The 16,283-nt window shown below is 44.3% G+C and overlaps 1 protein-coding gene across 14 annotated transcripts in view; it reads left to right on the forward strand.

Moving 5' to 3' along the window:
- Nucleotides 1-16,283, forward strand: part of MAPKAP1 (MAPK associated protein 1) — a 183,723-nt gene that overhangs the window by 132,249 nt on the left and 35,191 nt on the right. For all 14 annotated transcript variants that reach the window (XR_013391389.1, XM_028716055.2, XM_028716050.2 and 11 more), the window contains one exon: nucleotides 5,297-5,437. Coding sequence is in view for 13 of the 14 variants with exons in the window: in XM_028716055.2 (XP_028571888.1) it covers nucleotides 5,297-5,437 (141 nt within the window). In the remaining variant the exon portion in view is untranslated. The remainder of the gene's footprint in view (nucleotides 1-5,296; nucleotides 5,438-16,283) is intronic.

The raw sequence follows: 16,283 nt of genomic DNA on the forward strand, positions 1-16,283 counted from the left end.
CAGAACGTAGCCCTGCAGAAGTGGGAGGATGCCTGTATATAAAAACAATTTTAAACAGTTTGAGATTCTGATCGGAATAAAAAACTCCTGCTCGGGAGGCTTGTTGAAAGAGGAAAGTTGAATCTGGAGCATGCATCATTACTTTTTGTTCAGCTGTGTTCTTGGTTATATGTTATGATAATAGTCCATAGCGTGGTCACATTAACCTGGGAATCTGTAGTAGAAAAACACTGTCATGACTCCGGAGGAGTCATTACCATACACCTACCTGCGTAGGACTGGTATGGTTACTGTGGCATGCAGTGTTGCATTTGCTGAGAGATCCCATTTGTTGTGAGGCACAAAGGAAGTCAAACAAGCCTGATTTACTTTTTACAGTTTCAGAAGTCCTGTTGGATTTTGCGTGGCACAGCATTGGGGTGTGAAATTGCAATGACGGGGCCATCTGCCTTAATCCTTGTATCCCAATTGAACCTTTCCCTCCCTGCGTTTTATTTAGAGTGATTATGCAGCTTTTCAGAGCATATTTTATCTGGTTTACCCCACCCCGCCCCACCAGTTCTCTGTTAAATGGACTCTATTATTATGAAGACTAAAGGACAGAGTCTGGAGGTCTCACCCTTTAAAAAAAGAAAAAAGAAAGCTTGTGTTCTCATCCTTGCCATTTAATTTTGCCTGCTGAAATTACACACGCTTAAATTACACCCAGGGCCAGTGAGAGCCTGCCCAAACTTGGGACCAGTTCATCATCTGGTCCCCCCTCATGGGGAAGGGAGTTCCACAGTTTGCTTGGCTGGCCAGCAGAAGCACCTTTCCACCAGTCACTGCTTGACCACATGGATTCTGTAGTTGTGAGAGCATCTTCTGTGGATCAGTCTCTCTACAGGGACAGCTTTGGGGCCACTACTGCTTGGGGAGCTGGTCTGGTGGTGGAGCATGCCTGTCGTGAACAAGCTAGTCAGATGTTGACTCAACAGCTGAAACAAACAGTACAAGGCAGCACCCATTTGCATGGCCAGCGTTGTGTTAACAGTGTTGTTGTTTAATCAGAGGGGAAGTTTACAGCATCTAACGGGAGTTGTAGTCCAGATCAAACCAAAGCTCTGCTAGCAGCAGACCAGATCACCCTCCATTTCACCAAGCTGTGGTATGGACTTTGGGTAGTTCTGTGGTGCCTTTTTGACCCTGACCCTTATTACATGAAGTTTGTACCTGTTCTCAGGTATGTTGTTCAGTATTGTGTGCAGACCAGCAAATACCTGGACATGCTGAAAACTGAACTAGATTCCAACCTCTCCACGACTCAGGGGCTTGGCAAAAATAGCCTCAATAGCTCTTCATCAGCTTCCCTCACAAGTGGATATCATGATTGGTTTCTGCTCCTCCTCGTCCTTGTACCGACTTCCCTTTCTTGTGGATTCCTTGTCTGTGCCACAGGGAGCTTAGGGGTGGGCCATGCACAGCCCCTTCTCACCCCTTGTGCTTGCCTGTTTCTCTTCCTCCCCTTGGCTCTGTAAGCCCCAGCTTCCTTTGTTACACCAATCCTACACCTTTTCCTCTTCACACACACTCATTTGCATCCTTGGGCAGCGGCCAAGGCCCTGGCAGGATCCAGTGCCAGAGTGCCTGCCCTGGCCCCATCCCTTAATTTGTTTTGTGGCCCAGCTCTCAGAGCAGCACCCAGTGACTGGATCCAGACAGCCTTTTAACTCCCCACGATTCCCCCAACCTGTCATCTCTCTGGTAGAGCATTGTAGAGGAGCTAAAAGGATGGTCAGGTCCAAGCACCCATCACTGCTTTCAGCAGTGTCAGCCTGACCAGGTAAGGTCAGGTCTCACCGACAAAGAACTTAGAACTTAGAACTGGCCCTCTTGTTGACCAGGGTGTGCTTCTCAGTCCTAATGTGATATGTAGTTTGTTCCCAGATCACTTCTCACGGGAATGGATAGCTTCCCAGCTCCCACTAGGTGACACACTATAGACACAGCCATACCATATACCGTATTTTTCGCTCTATAAGACGCACCAGACCACAAGACGCACCTAGTTTTTGGAGGAGAAAAACAAGAAAAAAAATATTCTGAATCTCAGAAGCCAGAACAGCAAGAGGGATCGCTGCACAGTGAAAGCAGCAATCCCTCTTGCTATTCTGGCTTCTGGGATAGCTACGCAGCCTGCATTCGCTCCACAAGACGCACACACATTTCCCCTTACTTTTTAGGAGGGGAAAAGTGAGTCTTATAGAGCAAAAAAATACGGTATTTAAAGCACTATGGTACAAATTTAAGCAGTTATGGCTTTAAACTGGTATCAAAGTGCTTTAAATGTACCGCATGAATGTGACCTCTGAGAACCCAGTATAAGCCTATCACAAAATGCTTCAGGGCAACCAGGCTGGCCCCTTCCCACCTTCAGAGCAGCTCAGTGGTTTGGGATATCAGTTTGCCCACCCGGGGATTAGAAGGTCAGAGCTCTGGAAGCATTATTACCACACTGAGCCCTTTCCAGCAATGTAAAAGTCTTGCGTAGAATTAATGTACAGAAATTGGCAAGCCATGTTCCCCTTTTTACTGCCACTTTTCAGGCCTCTCTGCTAAAATCCCATCTTCTCATTTATTAAAAAAAATTCTTTCATTCATATATATATATATATATATATATATATATATATATATGTTTTCATTAATCTCTCATGACAAAATTTAGGGCTGCGAAACTGGCAGTTGTTTCGGCTTTTAGGACTACATTAGCTGGCGTATTAAACAAAATGTGTCACTCTCGCAGTATCTTCTGCAAGAAGCTAAATCAATTTCCTCAGCCGTTTCCATGCACCACTTTATCTAAAAGCATCTGAATTATCATTTACAGCTAAGATGCTTTATTAGCAGCTGGCTTGAAAATTGCTCTATGGGAGAGAAAAAATTGTGTGTCACTTTATAGTAATTTTTAAATTGGTGTTAATCCAACATAGTAAAGTATTTTTTATATAAGGGTGGGGGGGGACCCAAAACCCTTTTTTCATAATTGTCATTTTGGCTTAATGAGATGTTATCTTTTTCTTCTTCTTCTTTATTTTTGGAAGCCAGCTCTGCCATGGCAGAGAGAATGCTATATGAAGCAAATAATATTTGGGGTTTCCATCATAGAACTGTAAACATACTGGACTTAACATACTACCTTCTCGTAACTGAAGGCTCAAGTTGGGCAACTTTAGCCAAAAGGTGGGGAGGGTGGGGGGGTGAGAGAGACACAGAGAGAGAGAACACTGATATCTGACGCCTTTTGTGGGGAGTTTAAAAGCACACAAAAATAGCTATACCAAGTATCAACAGTGGGGTACTCATGGACCCACACAGCCCCCGCAAAAAACCTTCTCCAGTCCTCACAGCATCTCCTCCCCCCACTTCCCCCATTGAAATAAGACCTAAAAAGAAAAGAAGCATTGTATTGTAACCAATAAAACAGGTTGTGTGTTGAGTTAATAGTACAGTGGACACTCGGGTTGCAAACGTGATACATGTGGGAGGCACATTCGCAACCTGCAGCATTCGCAACCCGCAGCACCATGTCTGAGCACTCGCGGGTTGTGATTTGGCGCTTCTGCGCATGCGCAAAACACAATTTAGCACTTCTGCACATGTGCGAGCGCCAAAACCTGTAAGTAACCCGTTCCGGTACTTCTGGGTTCTGCGCGGTGCACAACCCAAAAACATGCAACCTGAAGCGTCTGTAACCCGAGGTATGACTGTATTTATGTTTGTTTGTCGTCCACAACAGTTTCTCTGGTTTGCCAATGAACCCACAAGCCCCACAAAGGTTGTGATCTCTGTGATGGTGTAGAGGAGAACCCTGCCAACATTCCCTGGCCATATCCACACCATACATTTAAGGCACTATGATACTACTTTACACAGTTATGGCTTCCGCCAAAGCAACTTGGGAGCTGGAGTTTGTTAAGGGTTCTGAGAGCCGTTAGGATTCCCTTATTCCCCTCCCAGAGCTACAGTTCCCAGACTAGTTAAACAATCAGTACCTGAGACCCTACCTGCCCGCAGACCGTCTTGCCAGAGTGGTGCATGCTCTAGTTATCTCCCGCTTGGACTACTGCAATGCGCTCTGTGGGGGGCTACCTTTGAAGGTGACTTGGAAACTACAACTAATCCAGAATGCGGCAGCTAGACTGGTGACTGGGAGCGGCCGCCGAGACCATATAACACCGGTCTTGAAAGATCTTCATTGGCTCCCAGTACGTTTCCGAGCACAATTCAAAGTGTTGGTGCTGACCTTTAAAGCTCTAAACGGCCTTGGTCCTGTATGCCTGAAGGAGTGTCTCCACCCCCATCATCCAGCCCGGACACTGAGGTCCAGCTCCGAGGGCCTTCTGGCAGTTCCCTCGCTGCGAGAAGTAAGGTTGCAGGGAACCAGGCAGAGGGCCTTCTTGGTAGTGGTGCCTGCCCTGTGGAACACCCTCCCAGCAGATGTCAAGGCAATAAGACAATGAGCAACTATTTTACTTTTAGGGTGGTTTTTAATGTCTGATGCTGTATTGTTTTTAATATTTGGTTGGAAACTGCCCAGAGTGGCTGGGAAAACACAGCCAGGTGGGTGGGGTCTAAATAATATATTATTATTATTATTATTATTCCTGGAGAACCCTGGACACTGTAGCTCTAAGAAGGAAATAGGGATCTGCTAACAACTCTCCGCACCTCTCGAAGAGGATCCAAAGGTTATTGGTCTCTCAGCTGAGTTGATGGGAAAGCCTTGCAGTCCCTTTCCTTCAGAAAGAGGGGAGATATATAAATTAAATTATTTGTCATCATCTTAATCTCGCTATCTACTTTTGCCTGATGAAGCTGGTTTATTAGCAGAGCCAGTGGGGAGAGGCCTTGGAGCCCCACCTCTGCCTTTCCTGTAACCAAATACAACAGACAAGATATTTGTGCTTATTTATTTATAAGAATATTTATAAACCACTAAGTCACAAAAACGTCAAGGCAATGTACAATAAAATAAACAAAAAACAAAAAAACTAATAATGAAGTACAGAACAAATGGCTAACACTGACTCAATAAGTTTGATTGACTAGCATAACTTTTCATTCATCCAGGTACAGAACCTGCATTTTTAAAAATTCTAGTTTTGACCCAAAAGTGCATTTATTTGCTCACCTGCTTTGCAGTTCTGTCAATGACTTTTGCACGGAATCCTTTTACCTTGCAGTGGTATGTCAACAGAACAGGCCCTCTTATGTTTTTGACCTTTCTTTTCTTTTCTTTTTTCTTTTGGTGTAGGTTCAAGAGGCGAAGAGATCTCCGAAGAGGACCCACAGATCGACATTGCAACTGTCCAGGATATGTTAAGCAGCCACCATTACAAGTCTTTCAAAGTCAGCATGATCCACAGGCTTCGGTTCACCACAGACGTTCAGTTAGGTAAATTGGTTTGCCCCACTCAATGCTAACAAAAAACAACAACCCCATACATGTGATCATTTACCTACCATCTTTGATTCCTAGTTTTTTCTTCACTGACATTTACAATATACCAGTCAGGGACTGGACAGAGGAGGAATGGTGGAGACCACCTCCTCCTCCCCTTTCTGACTCTTCCAGGGAGGAGGAAGAGGAAGACAGTATAGATTAACAAGTGGGTTGCAGGAGATCACAGCTCAGAGGCAGATGAGGGGGAAAGTTGGGAAATAATGGAAGAGGAGGAGGAGGAGGGAGCGGGGCGACAACTGACAAACATGGTGTCTTTAGAAAGCATTACAGACCCTCCATCTTCCAGAACCCAGTGAGCCTTGAAAGTAGGAGAGCAAAGAGCTCAAAGACAGAGGGCCCGTAGCAGCATCCATAGGAGAGACGATGAGATTGACGAATGAGGAAATGGGAGAGACGGGGTGGATATTCACTCAGGACAATGCCATTATCCAAGAGGCTGGGTTCTGTAGCCTCTCTCTGTAAATATTGAATTAAAAAAGGACAGTAATAAACCTTCCCTTGTCCTTATACTTTCCTGGGCAACCAGCTGGGAGCCACTGACAGCATCCTGACAATACCTGCTATTGTGTAATCCAGGGATAGCTAATATGGTGCCATCCAAATGTTAGACTGCAGCTCTCATCAGCCGCAGCCAGCATGACTGCTGGTGAGGAATGATGGGAGTTGTAGTCTAACAACACCTACGAACGTAAGAAGAGCCTGCTGGATCAGGCCAGTGGCCCATCTAGTCTAGCATCCTGTTTTCACAGTGGCCAGGATTCAAGCACAAGAGCACTCTCCCCTCCAGCAGTTTCCAGCAGCTAATATTGAGAAGCATTATTGCCTCCAACAGTTGATACAGAGCATAGCCATCATGGCTCATAGCCATTGATAGTCCTCTCCTCCATGAATTTTTCCAGTCTTCTTTTAAAGCCATTCAGATTGGTGACCATCACTGCCTCCTGTGAGAGTGGGTTCCCATAGTTTCGCTATGTGCTGTGTGAAGTACTTTTATCTGTCCTGAATCTTCCAGCATTCAGCTTCACAAGATGTCCACTGGAGGGCACCACATTGGCAACCCCTGGTGTAGTCCCTACACCCAAATGGTACTAGGATGGTATTCCCTTCTCTCATTTCCCTTCCATGCTTAACTCTGACCTTAGATGGGGGAGAGGGGTAGAATGGGAGGGTGCAAAGGAAAAGGCTGGACTGAATTTTCAGGAGTCCTGGTTCTCTGGGTGAAATTTTGTGTTGAAAACGCAATGGGAAAAACACAAGCAGTCTGATTGTAATTTCAATCCAAATAATTTGCATTAAGTTAGATTGCAGAATTTCTCAGTGCAGAATTTTGAGTTATTTGAGCTTCTTCTTTTTAAGCCCAGTGTGCACCCAGCCCTGGTGAGAGCTTAACCATTGGCCTTTTGCAGCCTTCAGGTCTCAAGCACATGTGCGTTTGTGTACAAGAGCCAGGCAATAAGATGTTTTATTTCCCGGAAAGTTACATCCACTCTGAGGCTCCCCCCCACACACACATCTTTTCTGCTTTTTGTTTTTGCTTTTGGTGCGCGCGCATGTGTTTATTGCACTGTCTTGTTAAGGAAGGATTTATATGCTGGTGCTGACTGACCTGTGTTTTCTGCTCTTGAGCAAACTATCTAGGAGTGATAGTTTCCTTCCAGGGAAGTTTGACTCACTTGTATCTGGAAGCTGTCAGAAATAAGAGCTTGAAAAGGTCATGACAGATCACTAAAGATAAATGGTGAACGCAGAGAGGCTGTTACTGGGAAAACAAATGGCTTTTGTGTCTTTTGGAATGAAGGGACAAACTTTGCCTAGAGTCCTGGTGTGACCATCACATGTTTTCTCTCCACCCCCCTACACGCAGATTCGTAAATCCCTTGTGTATTTTAAAACCAGTGTGGTGGCTAGAGTTTCAGACCAGGACCGGGGACACCAGGGTTCAAATCCCCACATGGCCATGAAACTCACTGAGGGTGGCCTTGGATTGATCACTGCCTCTCAGCCTAACCTACCTCACAGGGTTCCTATCAGGATAAAATGGCAAGTGGGGAAAAGCATTCATGGCACCTTGAGCTCCTGGGAGAAAAAAGGTGTGATGCAAATGCAGTAAATAAGATTTAACCTCATAATTTTAATTTAATCTGGTTTTGTGAAATATATTCAATTGGCGGCGGCTGCCTAGAGATTACTGCTCCCCTGTACACAACCCCTGCATGCGTCGTGAGAGCAGAGAGCTGGCCATCTCCTCTGCACTCTGCCTGCCAATCAGCATAGAAGCAGATGGCCACACTGGATGGAAACTGGTGCGGTTGTTATGGTATGGTTTTTTAGGTTATTGGAATTGGAGGGGGATCTAGGCATGCAACACACACACACACACCATTCGCAGCATAAAGGGGAAACAACAGAAGACATTTTTGTTCCAACAAGTTTTCCTAGGTGGACAAACAGGTCTCTGCCACAGGCATCTTCTCTATGCTGGGTTGCAGCCAATGCCAGTTCTATCTCATAGTAAACACAATGAAGTTAATGGGCTTGACCTACTCAGGCTCATTAACTTCAGGAGGTTGGATACAACCCCTCAGGTTTGGTTACAAAAATAAATAAATACCCTGCTTTTATTTTCCATGTTGTTTTTGACTCTCTTTGTTGCATTGCCTTGAGACATATTCGCAGAAGGCAAAAGAGTAGTCGTTGTTGTAACAACAACAACAGGGTGCATTCAACAAACGTTTACCGATCAGTTTTCCAGCCAGCCCAGAGCTTTCTTCAGGATACTATAAACTGCAAGGGGCTAGAAGTTTCTTCAGTTTTCACCATGGGTAGTCTCAGATTGGAATTCCCAAACTGGAGCCCCATATTCCTTCTCAGCTTGCGTGCATATCTTCCCCCTGTAAGGCAGCTTCCTAAACCCTTTTTATATATATATAAAAACAAACAAAACCGTAAAAACAATTTTGATTGGTTTTTAAACAAATACAATAACAATAACCAGCATTACATCTAGTAGTGTTTGTTCTGTCCATTGACTTTAGACATTAATTCACACATTCAGTGTTCAAACCTATTACTTAACATAACCTCTCCACTGAGAAAATGGAGCAGGTATAATAAGGACTTGATTTTGGTCATTAACATAGTTAAAGAAAGGGGTCCATGTTTCTTGGAAGGTGTCTATTCGTTATGCCTTTAATTGCCCTCCTGTGTCTGGTGAGACACTCAGACATTGCTGTATCCCAGATATTGCTTCTTGCGTTCTTATTTGAATCAGCCCTTTGTTTATAATCCTGAGGACTAGAATCTTACTCCATTTTTACAGGAACTAACATTGCTCAGTGGTAGAGCACCTGCTTTCCATGAACCGTTTACAGCATGAGCCTCTGTTCATGTGCAACTTATCCCAGATCTCATTGGCTCATTCAACTGAACTACAATGATTGTAATATTTGGGGCAGAAAACCTGCTTTGCATGCAGAGGGTCCTCAGTGCAATTTCCATCAACTCCAGGTAGGGCTGGGAATGTCTCCCGCCTGAGATCCTAGAGAGCCTTTGCCAGTGAGGTTAGACAGAACAGAACTAGATGGACCAACCCTCTTATTTGGTATGAGGCTGCTATTTTGTTTGTTGTTTGGTTAGGGCCAGTCATAAGAAAAATGCTACAGAGGTTTCGGCATAGTGCAAACCCAGCCAAATCCCCCCAAATGCTACAGGATTGATGAAACAATACAGGGGTGTTCGGCATTGTGGAAATGCCCCCCAAAAGGGTGGGGGGTGGCAATAAATGATGCAGGGGGAGAGAAAGAGGGGGTGGGAATGGAATTGACAAAGGATGCGTGGTCCTGCAGATCCATGCCTGAGCGAGGAGGTGCGAGCGATGCGACGATAACGGTTATAATAGATGGGGGTATACAGCAACAATTTGCAGATAAAAATAATAGGAAGTTTAAAGTGCATTTTACATGATAAAGGAAAGATGAAATGGGGCGAGAGAGGGGAGTTTGCTACATCTGAGGTGGCTCTGCAGTCTCTGCCTTCATTCGTGTGTGTGTGTGTGTGTGTGTGTGTGTGTGTGTGTGTGAAGTAGCCTCCGTAGGAAAAGATTGATGCAACCAGAAGTGACCTTGGCTTGGAGCAGGAGTCGGTGATGTATGTATGAGCATCTCTCGGCTAAATGGACCCAGATTTGTAGTGCTAATATACATGGAAACCCAGAACCAGACTCAGGATGGCAATAAATCAACAGCCACTTTGGGTGTCATTTCTGGTTTATATTCCACTATTGTTCTATCACTTTAATTCATGTCACTATCATCTGTTCATCTGGAACAGTTTTATATAATTTTCCAGTGGAGTTACCTGACAAATCCTATCAAATTAACATGGGTGCATTAACAATATTGACTCCACTCTGTGCGAATTCTTGGAGTGGCACTGAATGAAATGTTTTTTTGTGGGGGTTTTTTTGCTGTTTGCCTTTTATGTTGTTTTTAATAAAGGGAAGAGAAGGCCCACAGGGACTATTCGTATTTGTTTTTTAATCTATTGAAGAAAGAGGATGTATGAGAGAAAAAGTATTGTGGTTTGTTTCCATTATAAAGTAGCTGTGCCTTTTCATTCCGCGCCACAGCTGGGCAAAAAATAGGAAGAAGTTTTTAACGTCAAGCCAACAGCTGCTAGTAATATTTCCACAGGGGAGATATGTAGATTTGTTTATTTGTTTGTTTATTTATTTATTTATTGGACAATTGATGCTCAGTCTGCCAAGAGTGAAATGCTCTAATAAGGAAGCTTCTCTCCTGATAGAGAATCCAGCGTCTCCTCTCTCTCCCCCTTATTAGTTCACACACTACCGGCATCCTTTTGGGCTCTTGACACCGTGCGTAATTGAAATATGGGATCTGGGATGGGAGGGGTGGGTGCTCAGGTGACAAATTGCACCACTTGATTAATTGAAATGCGCAGTGCCTTTGCTGGCGGGGCTGCTCCCAGCTCGGCTGCAGTGGTCAGGTTCCAAATGAGGGTTACGCTACATTTGGCCGCCCGCAGGAGCTAAGGTTAACACAACACGCGTGGAGGTCACCTGTTCCTCCTGCCTCCGGTTTCTCTTTCATGCCAGCTTGTTATGAGCTGGGTAGGTGCAGCAGAGGGAGCGGCTAAAAGGCAATGGTGGCTGCCACCTTGCTCCATCCCTGTAATGGTGCCCACCTGGTGAGTAGGTTGCAAAACCCATTTGTGGTATAGGGCAGCAGGGTCTCTTTGCAGACAGGTCGAAGGAATGCTCCCCCCCCCCAAAACCAAGAGCAGAGAAAGTCCGCCTTGGGATGTTTAGCCATCTCCTATTTGTTTCTACTCAGAGCAGAGCCATTGGCATTAAGGAACCTGAGTTACTCAGGTCCATTAATTTCATGGGTGTAAACCTGGTGTTGTTCTGGTAGCCTCAGCATTTGATAGTGAAAAAAATAAGAATCTTGGCCCCCAAGGCTAAGCCTCTGTGGGGTTGTTTTTTTTTTAATCCTATCCTCATCTCTGATGGATACCTGTACACATGCCAATCACAGTCCAAGACCAATCCTAGATTTGGATACAAACCATAGACATTGAGAGTCTGCCAATGGGCCCTTAAGACACATAGAATCTGCTGGTGCATCTTGTTTGGTACAGGCAAATCCCAATTTATGCTGGGAGTTACATTCCAAGGCACCGCGCGTTTAAGTGAAATCACGTACCGTGCTTTTCCGTGTATAAGACTAGGTTTTTTTACTTTAAAATAAGGTTAACAATCTGGGAGTGTCTTATACACGGATAGTGAATATGCCCATTTTCTAAATTTGGGGTCCCCAAAAGTAGGGGGCGTCTTATACATGGGTGCGTCTTATACACAGAAAAATACAGTAGATTTGAAACATCACTGACAAAGCCCGCAAACGCCCAGTTCTGCCCTCGCTCTGAACCATCCCTTTTTGTGACTTTTTGGGTCACTTCCGGGTTTAGTGTTTTCCTCCAGTTTAAGATTGCTTATTTGCTTACAGTATTGCAAACAGGTCTGGCTACCTGGATATTCGAATCTGTGGTGTTCATAGCAAGCTTGGGTACTAATTGTGTTTGGATATGTGAATATTCCCATAACAAGCATTTAAATAGCAGAACCTGCTTGTAAATTCACAGCTGTACAGTTAAAAGGAACCTTTGCCGTACTTAGCAGATAACTTTGCATGCATCAGACAACCAACCACAACTTTATGAAAACACCAGATCAGTCTGTGACCAAGAAGTCACAGAGTCGACAGTCCCCCAGCAAAGGGGGAGGAGCCAAGGGAAAGTGGACTGGCCAGAGAGGCTCCAAGGGCCCGGTACACTTCCAACCTTGCCAGGGCAAATTGCTCACTAGGAACTCTCCATGGTGCTGAGACAACAAAGCTGCCTTGTCCTGGGGTGAGCCCCTCTGCAAGGCAGCCATAAAGAGTAGATAACATCAGTATTCCTAGTGCTGGAAGACTTCAAAGGGCTGAGTGAAGGTGTGTTTTGAAAATCTCTGGAGGAAGTTGTCATACCCAAAGAACAGATTGTCTGTGGATCCTAAATAGGTACTGCTTTTTTTTTTTTCATGGGAACTGACTCCAGGAGAGAGTTTGCACATCTAGAACTCATTATTTAAAAAAGGTAAAGGACCCCTGGCTCTGGGGTTGTGGTGCTCATCTCGCTTTACTGGCCGAGGGAGCCAATGTTTGTCCGCAGACAGTTTTTCTGGGTCATGTGGCCAGCATGACTAAGCCGCTTCTGTTGAACCAGAGCAGCGCATGGAAACGCCTTTTACCTTCCCGCTGGAGTGGTACCTATTTATCTACTTGCACTTTGACGTGCTTTCGAACTGCTAGGTTGGCAGGAGCAGGGACCGAGCAACGGGAGCTCACCCCATCACAGGGATTCGAACCGCCGACCTTCTGATCGGCAAGCCCAAGGCTCAGTGGTTTAGACCACAGCGCCACCCATGTCCCATAGAACTCATTCTTAAGCAGTGCTATTTTTCTAGAAAAAGAGGTACCGAAACCCACCACGAATGCCTCAATTGTTCTCTTCTAATGGCAATGGAACCCACCTGAGAGGTGCCAAAACTGAGTTCCGGTGAGTTCCCACTGTTCTTAAGACATTCATCTGAAACAGATGAAAGGACCAACTTGCCATAGAGTGAAAGGACATATAATATGTGTGAAGAGGAGAATTATGATAAACTCACCCCTTTTTAATGGGTTCTTTGGTAATTCCTTCTGTTTCCCAAGTTCATGAGTGTGTGCTGATCATTAAGTAGTAAACAAACAGCACTTTCAATGAATAATAGGAAGTTCTCTGCTTGCTCAGGAAATCACACATTATTCAGTGTTAGGAGGGTGGAACTGTAGGAGAAAAAGAGAGACAGCAAATTATCATTATCATTATTATCTATTAAATTTGTATGCTGCCTTTCATCTGAATATCATGGGGGAGTTCACAACATAAAAATAAACACAAAATGAGAACACAAAATACATAATAAAACAAAAATAAACCAATTATGCTGCTCCCACAAACACATTTAAAAGCCCATAGAATGTTTAATCAGAAAAAGGCCTGGTTATAGAGAAATGTTTTCACCTGCTACCTAAATATATGTAACAAAGACACCAGACAAGCCACCCTGGGAGAGCATTCCACAAACAGGGAGCCACTGCAGAAAAGGCCTGTTCTTGTGTTGCCACCCTCCAGGCCTCTTGCAGAAGAGGCACATGAAGAAGGGCCTCAGATGATGATCTGGGTCAGTTCATGTGGGAAGAGGCGGTCCTTGAGGTATTGCAGTCCTGAGCCGTTTAAGGCTTTATAGGTCAAAACCAGCACTTTGAATTGGGCCCAGAAACTAATTAGCAGCCAGTGCAGTGAGGCCAGGACTGGGGTAATATGCTCAAACCATCTTGCCCCAATGAGCAACCTGGCCACCCAATTGTGCACCACCTGAAGTTCTAAACTGTCTTCATAGGCAGCCCCACACATTGCAATAACCTAACCTAGAAGTTGGATTCCCCCCCAGGCACCTGAAAACAACTGTGTGTGCCATGTACCCAGTCCCATTGCCATGCCAGGGCTTGCACAGCAGACTTCATAAAGTCACTGCACAAGGTTCCTGTCTGCTTATTGTGAGAGGATGAAATAGGAGCCAGAAGGGCACTAGAAAGAGGGAGCTTTGAAGGCCCTGATGCACTAGCTCCCGCAACTCCTATGAGGAAGGGCTGGGACTCAGTGGTAGAACATCTGCTTTGCTTACAGAAGGCCCAGGTTCAATCCCCATCATCTCCAAGTAGGGCTGGGAAAGACCCCTGCCTGAATCGCCACTGGAGAGCCACTGCCAGTCAGTGTAGCCAGTGCTGAGCTACATGGACCAGTGGCCTGGCTTATTCTACAACAGCTTCCTGTGTTCTTATTTTAATCAGCCCTTTATTTAGAATCATGAGTGCTAGAATCGTACGTTAATTTTTATAAGAAATGCTCTGTGGTAGAGCACCTACTTTCCCTGCAGAATGTCCCAGGTTCAATCCCCAGCAATTCCAGGTGGGTCTGCCAGGGGGTCTGTGCCTGAAACCCTTGAAAGCCTCTGAGAGTCACTGTAAGCAATAGTGAGTTAGATGGACCAATTGTCTAAGGCAGTTTCCTATTTTATCCATGTTAAAAGCTCATACAAATGAGCACTGAAGTGAAATTAAAATGCTGGCAGTGTTACTGAACTGATACTGAACTGATTACACAAGATTTGGTGTCAACAAATGTGAATGCTAGCTTACCAATCATGGTCATAAACTTAATGCTGTTGACCAGTGGTGAAGGCTTCTGTTATGCCCTCCTTATCAACAGTAAAAAATAAAACTCACTGGGGTCAGCATTTTAGTGTGAATTCCCCCTATCAATGCACACATTTGCATGTAATGCAAACTTTTTGCAAAACAATTTCCCTTGATATAATGCATTTATACGCACACCTTCCTGAAGCACATGCTCTTTCGTATATATTATTTGGCCAGCGAACTGCACTGCGAAATTCAGAGAAGTGTAAATTTCAAAGGACTTCTGTCTTCGGGTTTGTGCATTGTTTTGGAAAGTGCAAATTTAGGAAGGTTTGCCAAAGTCTAATTGAACTTAACGGTGCTTGCTTCTTCAGTAGACATGTAAAATACTAGAAGTTGAGGGAATGAATGCTTTTCTTTCCAGTGCATTAGTGAACTGTGGAATCGTGTTGAGGGGTTTTGACATTCACCGTATCCTCCATTTTTAGTTTTGTTTATAGATGCAATGGGGACACGTCCTTGCTTAGCAAGAGTTCTCTGTGTGCATGAAGAAGCTATGGATCGGGGCTAGGAAACGGCTGTGTGTTTTTGTATGAAGAGGCAGGTTAGGCTCTTGCAGCAAAACACATTAGTTTTGCCTCAAGCCCCTTGATAATTTTGCTATATCTTTTGTGCTGTTTGGGGTTATATTTTCCAGAGATTGTGATTTGGGAGGGGGCAGAAGGAGAGGATTTGTATTTCTTAGACCTCCCTTTCTTCTCCCTTCCTTCCTTTAAAAATGATCTCAGAATAATCTCATATAATTTTTTTTAAAAATCTGAGAGAGAGCTGGGGAAAGAACCTCTCTGCTTTTTCACTCCCCCGCCCCCTTTAGACAAAGAAACAGCTTCCCCTGCATGTTGTTTTTAAATACTCTTTATTCCTTTTGCCTATTTCAGCGTGACCTTGACCTATAACTCATGACCTAAAAATGTAATTACTTTTAAGTCTTCCCCGCACAGCTGCCACTATGAAAAAGTATATAGAGAGGTTTGGTCACTCATGTCAGAGGAGAAACCTTGTAATTGTAAGTTAAGCAATGAGATGCTGTCCATTCTTGCTCCGCACAGCAAGGTTGTTGCTTTCGAGGAGAGGAGGGATGGGGAAACCCATAATAGAATCTGTTATAAATTACCGAGCCTCTCCCAGGGTAGATTAACTTCTTAGTTAGCTCCTCTGGCATACTGGAGGAAGCAGTGGCTGTTAAGATTTGCTTCCTTTTCTTTCTTTCTTTCTTTCTTTCTTTCTTTCTTTCTTTCTTTCTTTCTTTCTTTCTTTGTTCATTCACCAATGAAATTCAAAGGGGTGAAAATACAGTGACTGTATTACTACTCAACATGCCAGACTGGAGACTTTGTTCAGGAGGCAGCATATTTATATTATATTATATTATATTATATTATATTATATTATATTATATTATATTATATTATATTATATTGTTATTAATATGTTTTATTATATTATAGATATATAGTTAAGAGTTTCGGGCTTCCTTCCAAGATGTCCTCTTCTCTCTGGGTGAAGTGCAGAAATAAAAAGTGCAGATCAATATTTCATAACATCGGAACTCCAGTTTCAACAATAGCCAAGCTGGCGAGAATGGTAGATTAACCCAACATGTGAAAGCAAATATGCAGCATAGTGGATAAAGAGCAAAACGAAAGCCAACCCACAAATAACAGTGCACCTGAACATACATAGGGAAAGGTCATAGCTTGGTGGTAGAACTGCTGCTTTGCATGCAGAGAGCCCCAGCTTCAGCCCCCGTTGCCTCCAGGTAGGACTGGGAATGTCCCCTGCCAGGCACCCTGGAGAGCTGCTTCCAGTCAGTGTAGACAATACTGAGCTAGTAGGTACACCAGTGGTCTGAGTTAACGTAAGGCAGATTGAAACCAGCAAACACCAGGAAGGCCACACACAAACATGGG

This window comes from Podarcis muralis, chromosome Z (assembly GCF_964188315.1).
Source record: "Podarcis muralis chromosome Z, rPodMur119.hap1.1, whole genome shotgun sequence".
NCBI lineage: Eukaryota > Metazoa > Chordata > Lepidosauria > Squamata > Lacertidae > Podarcis > Podarcis muralis.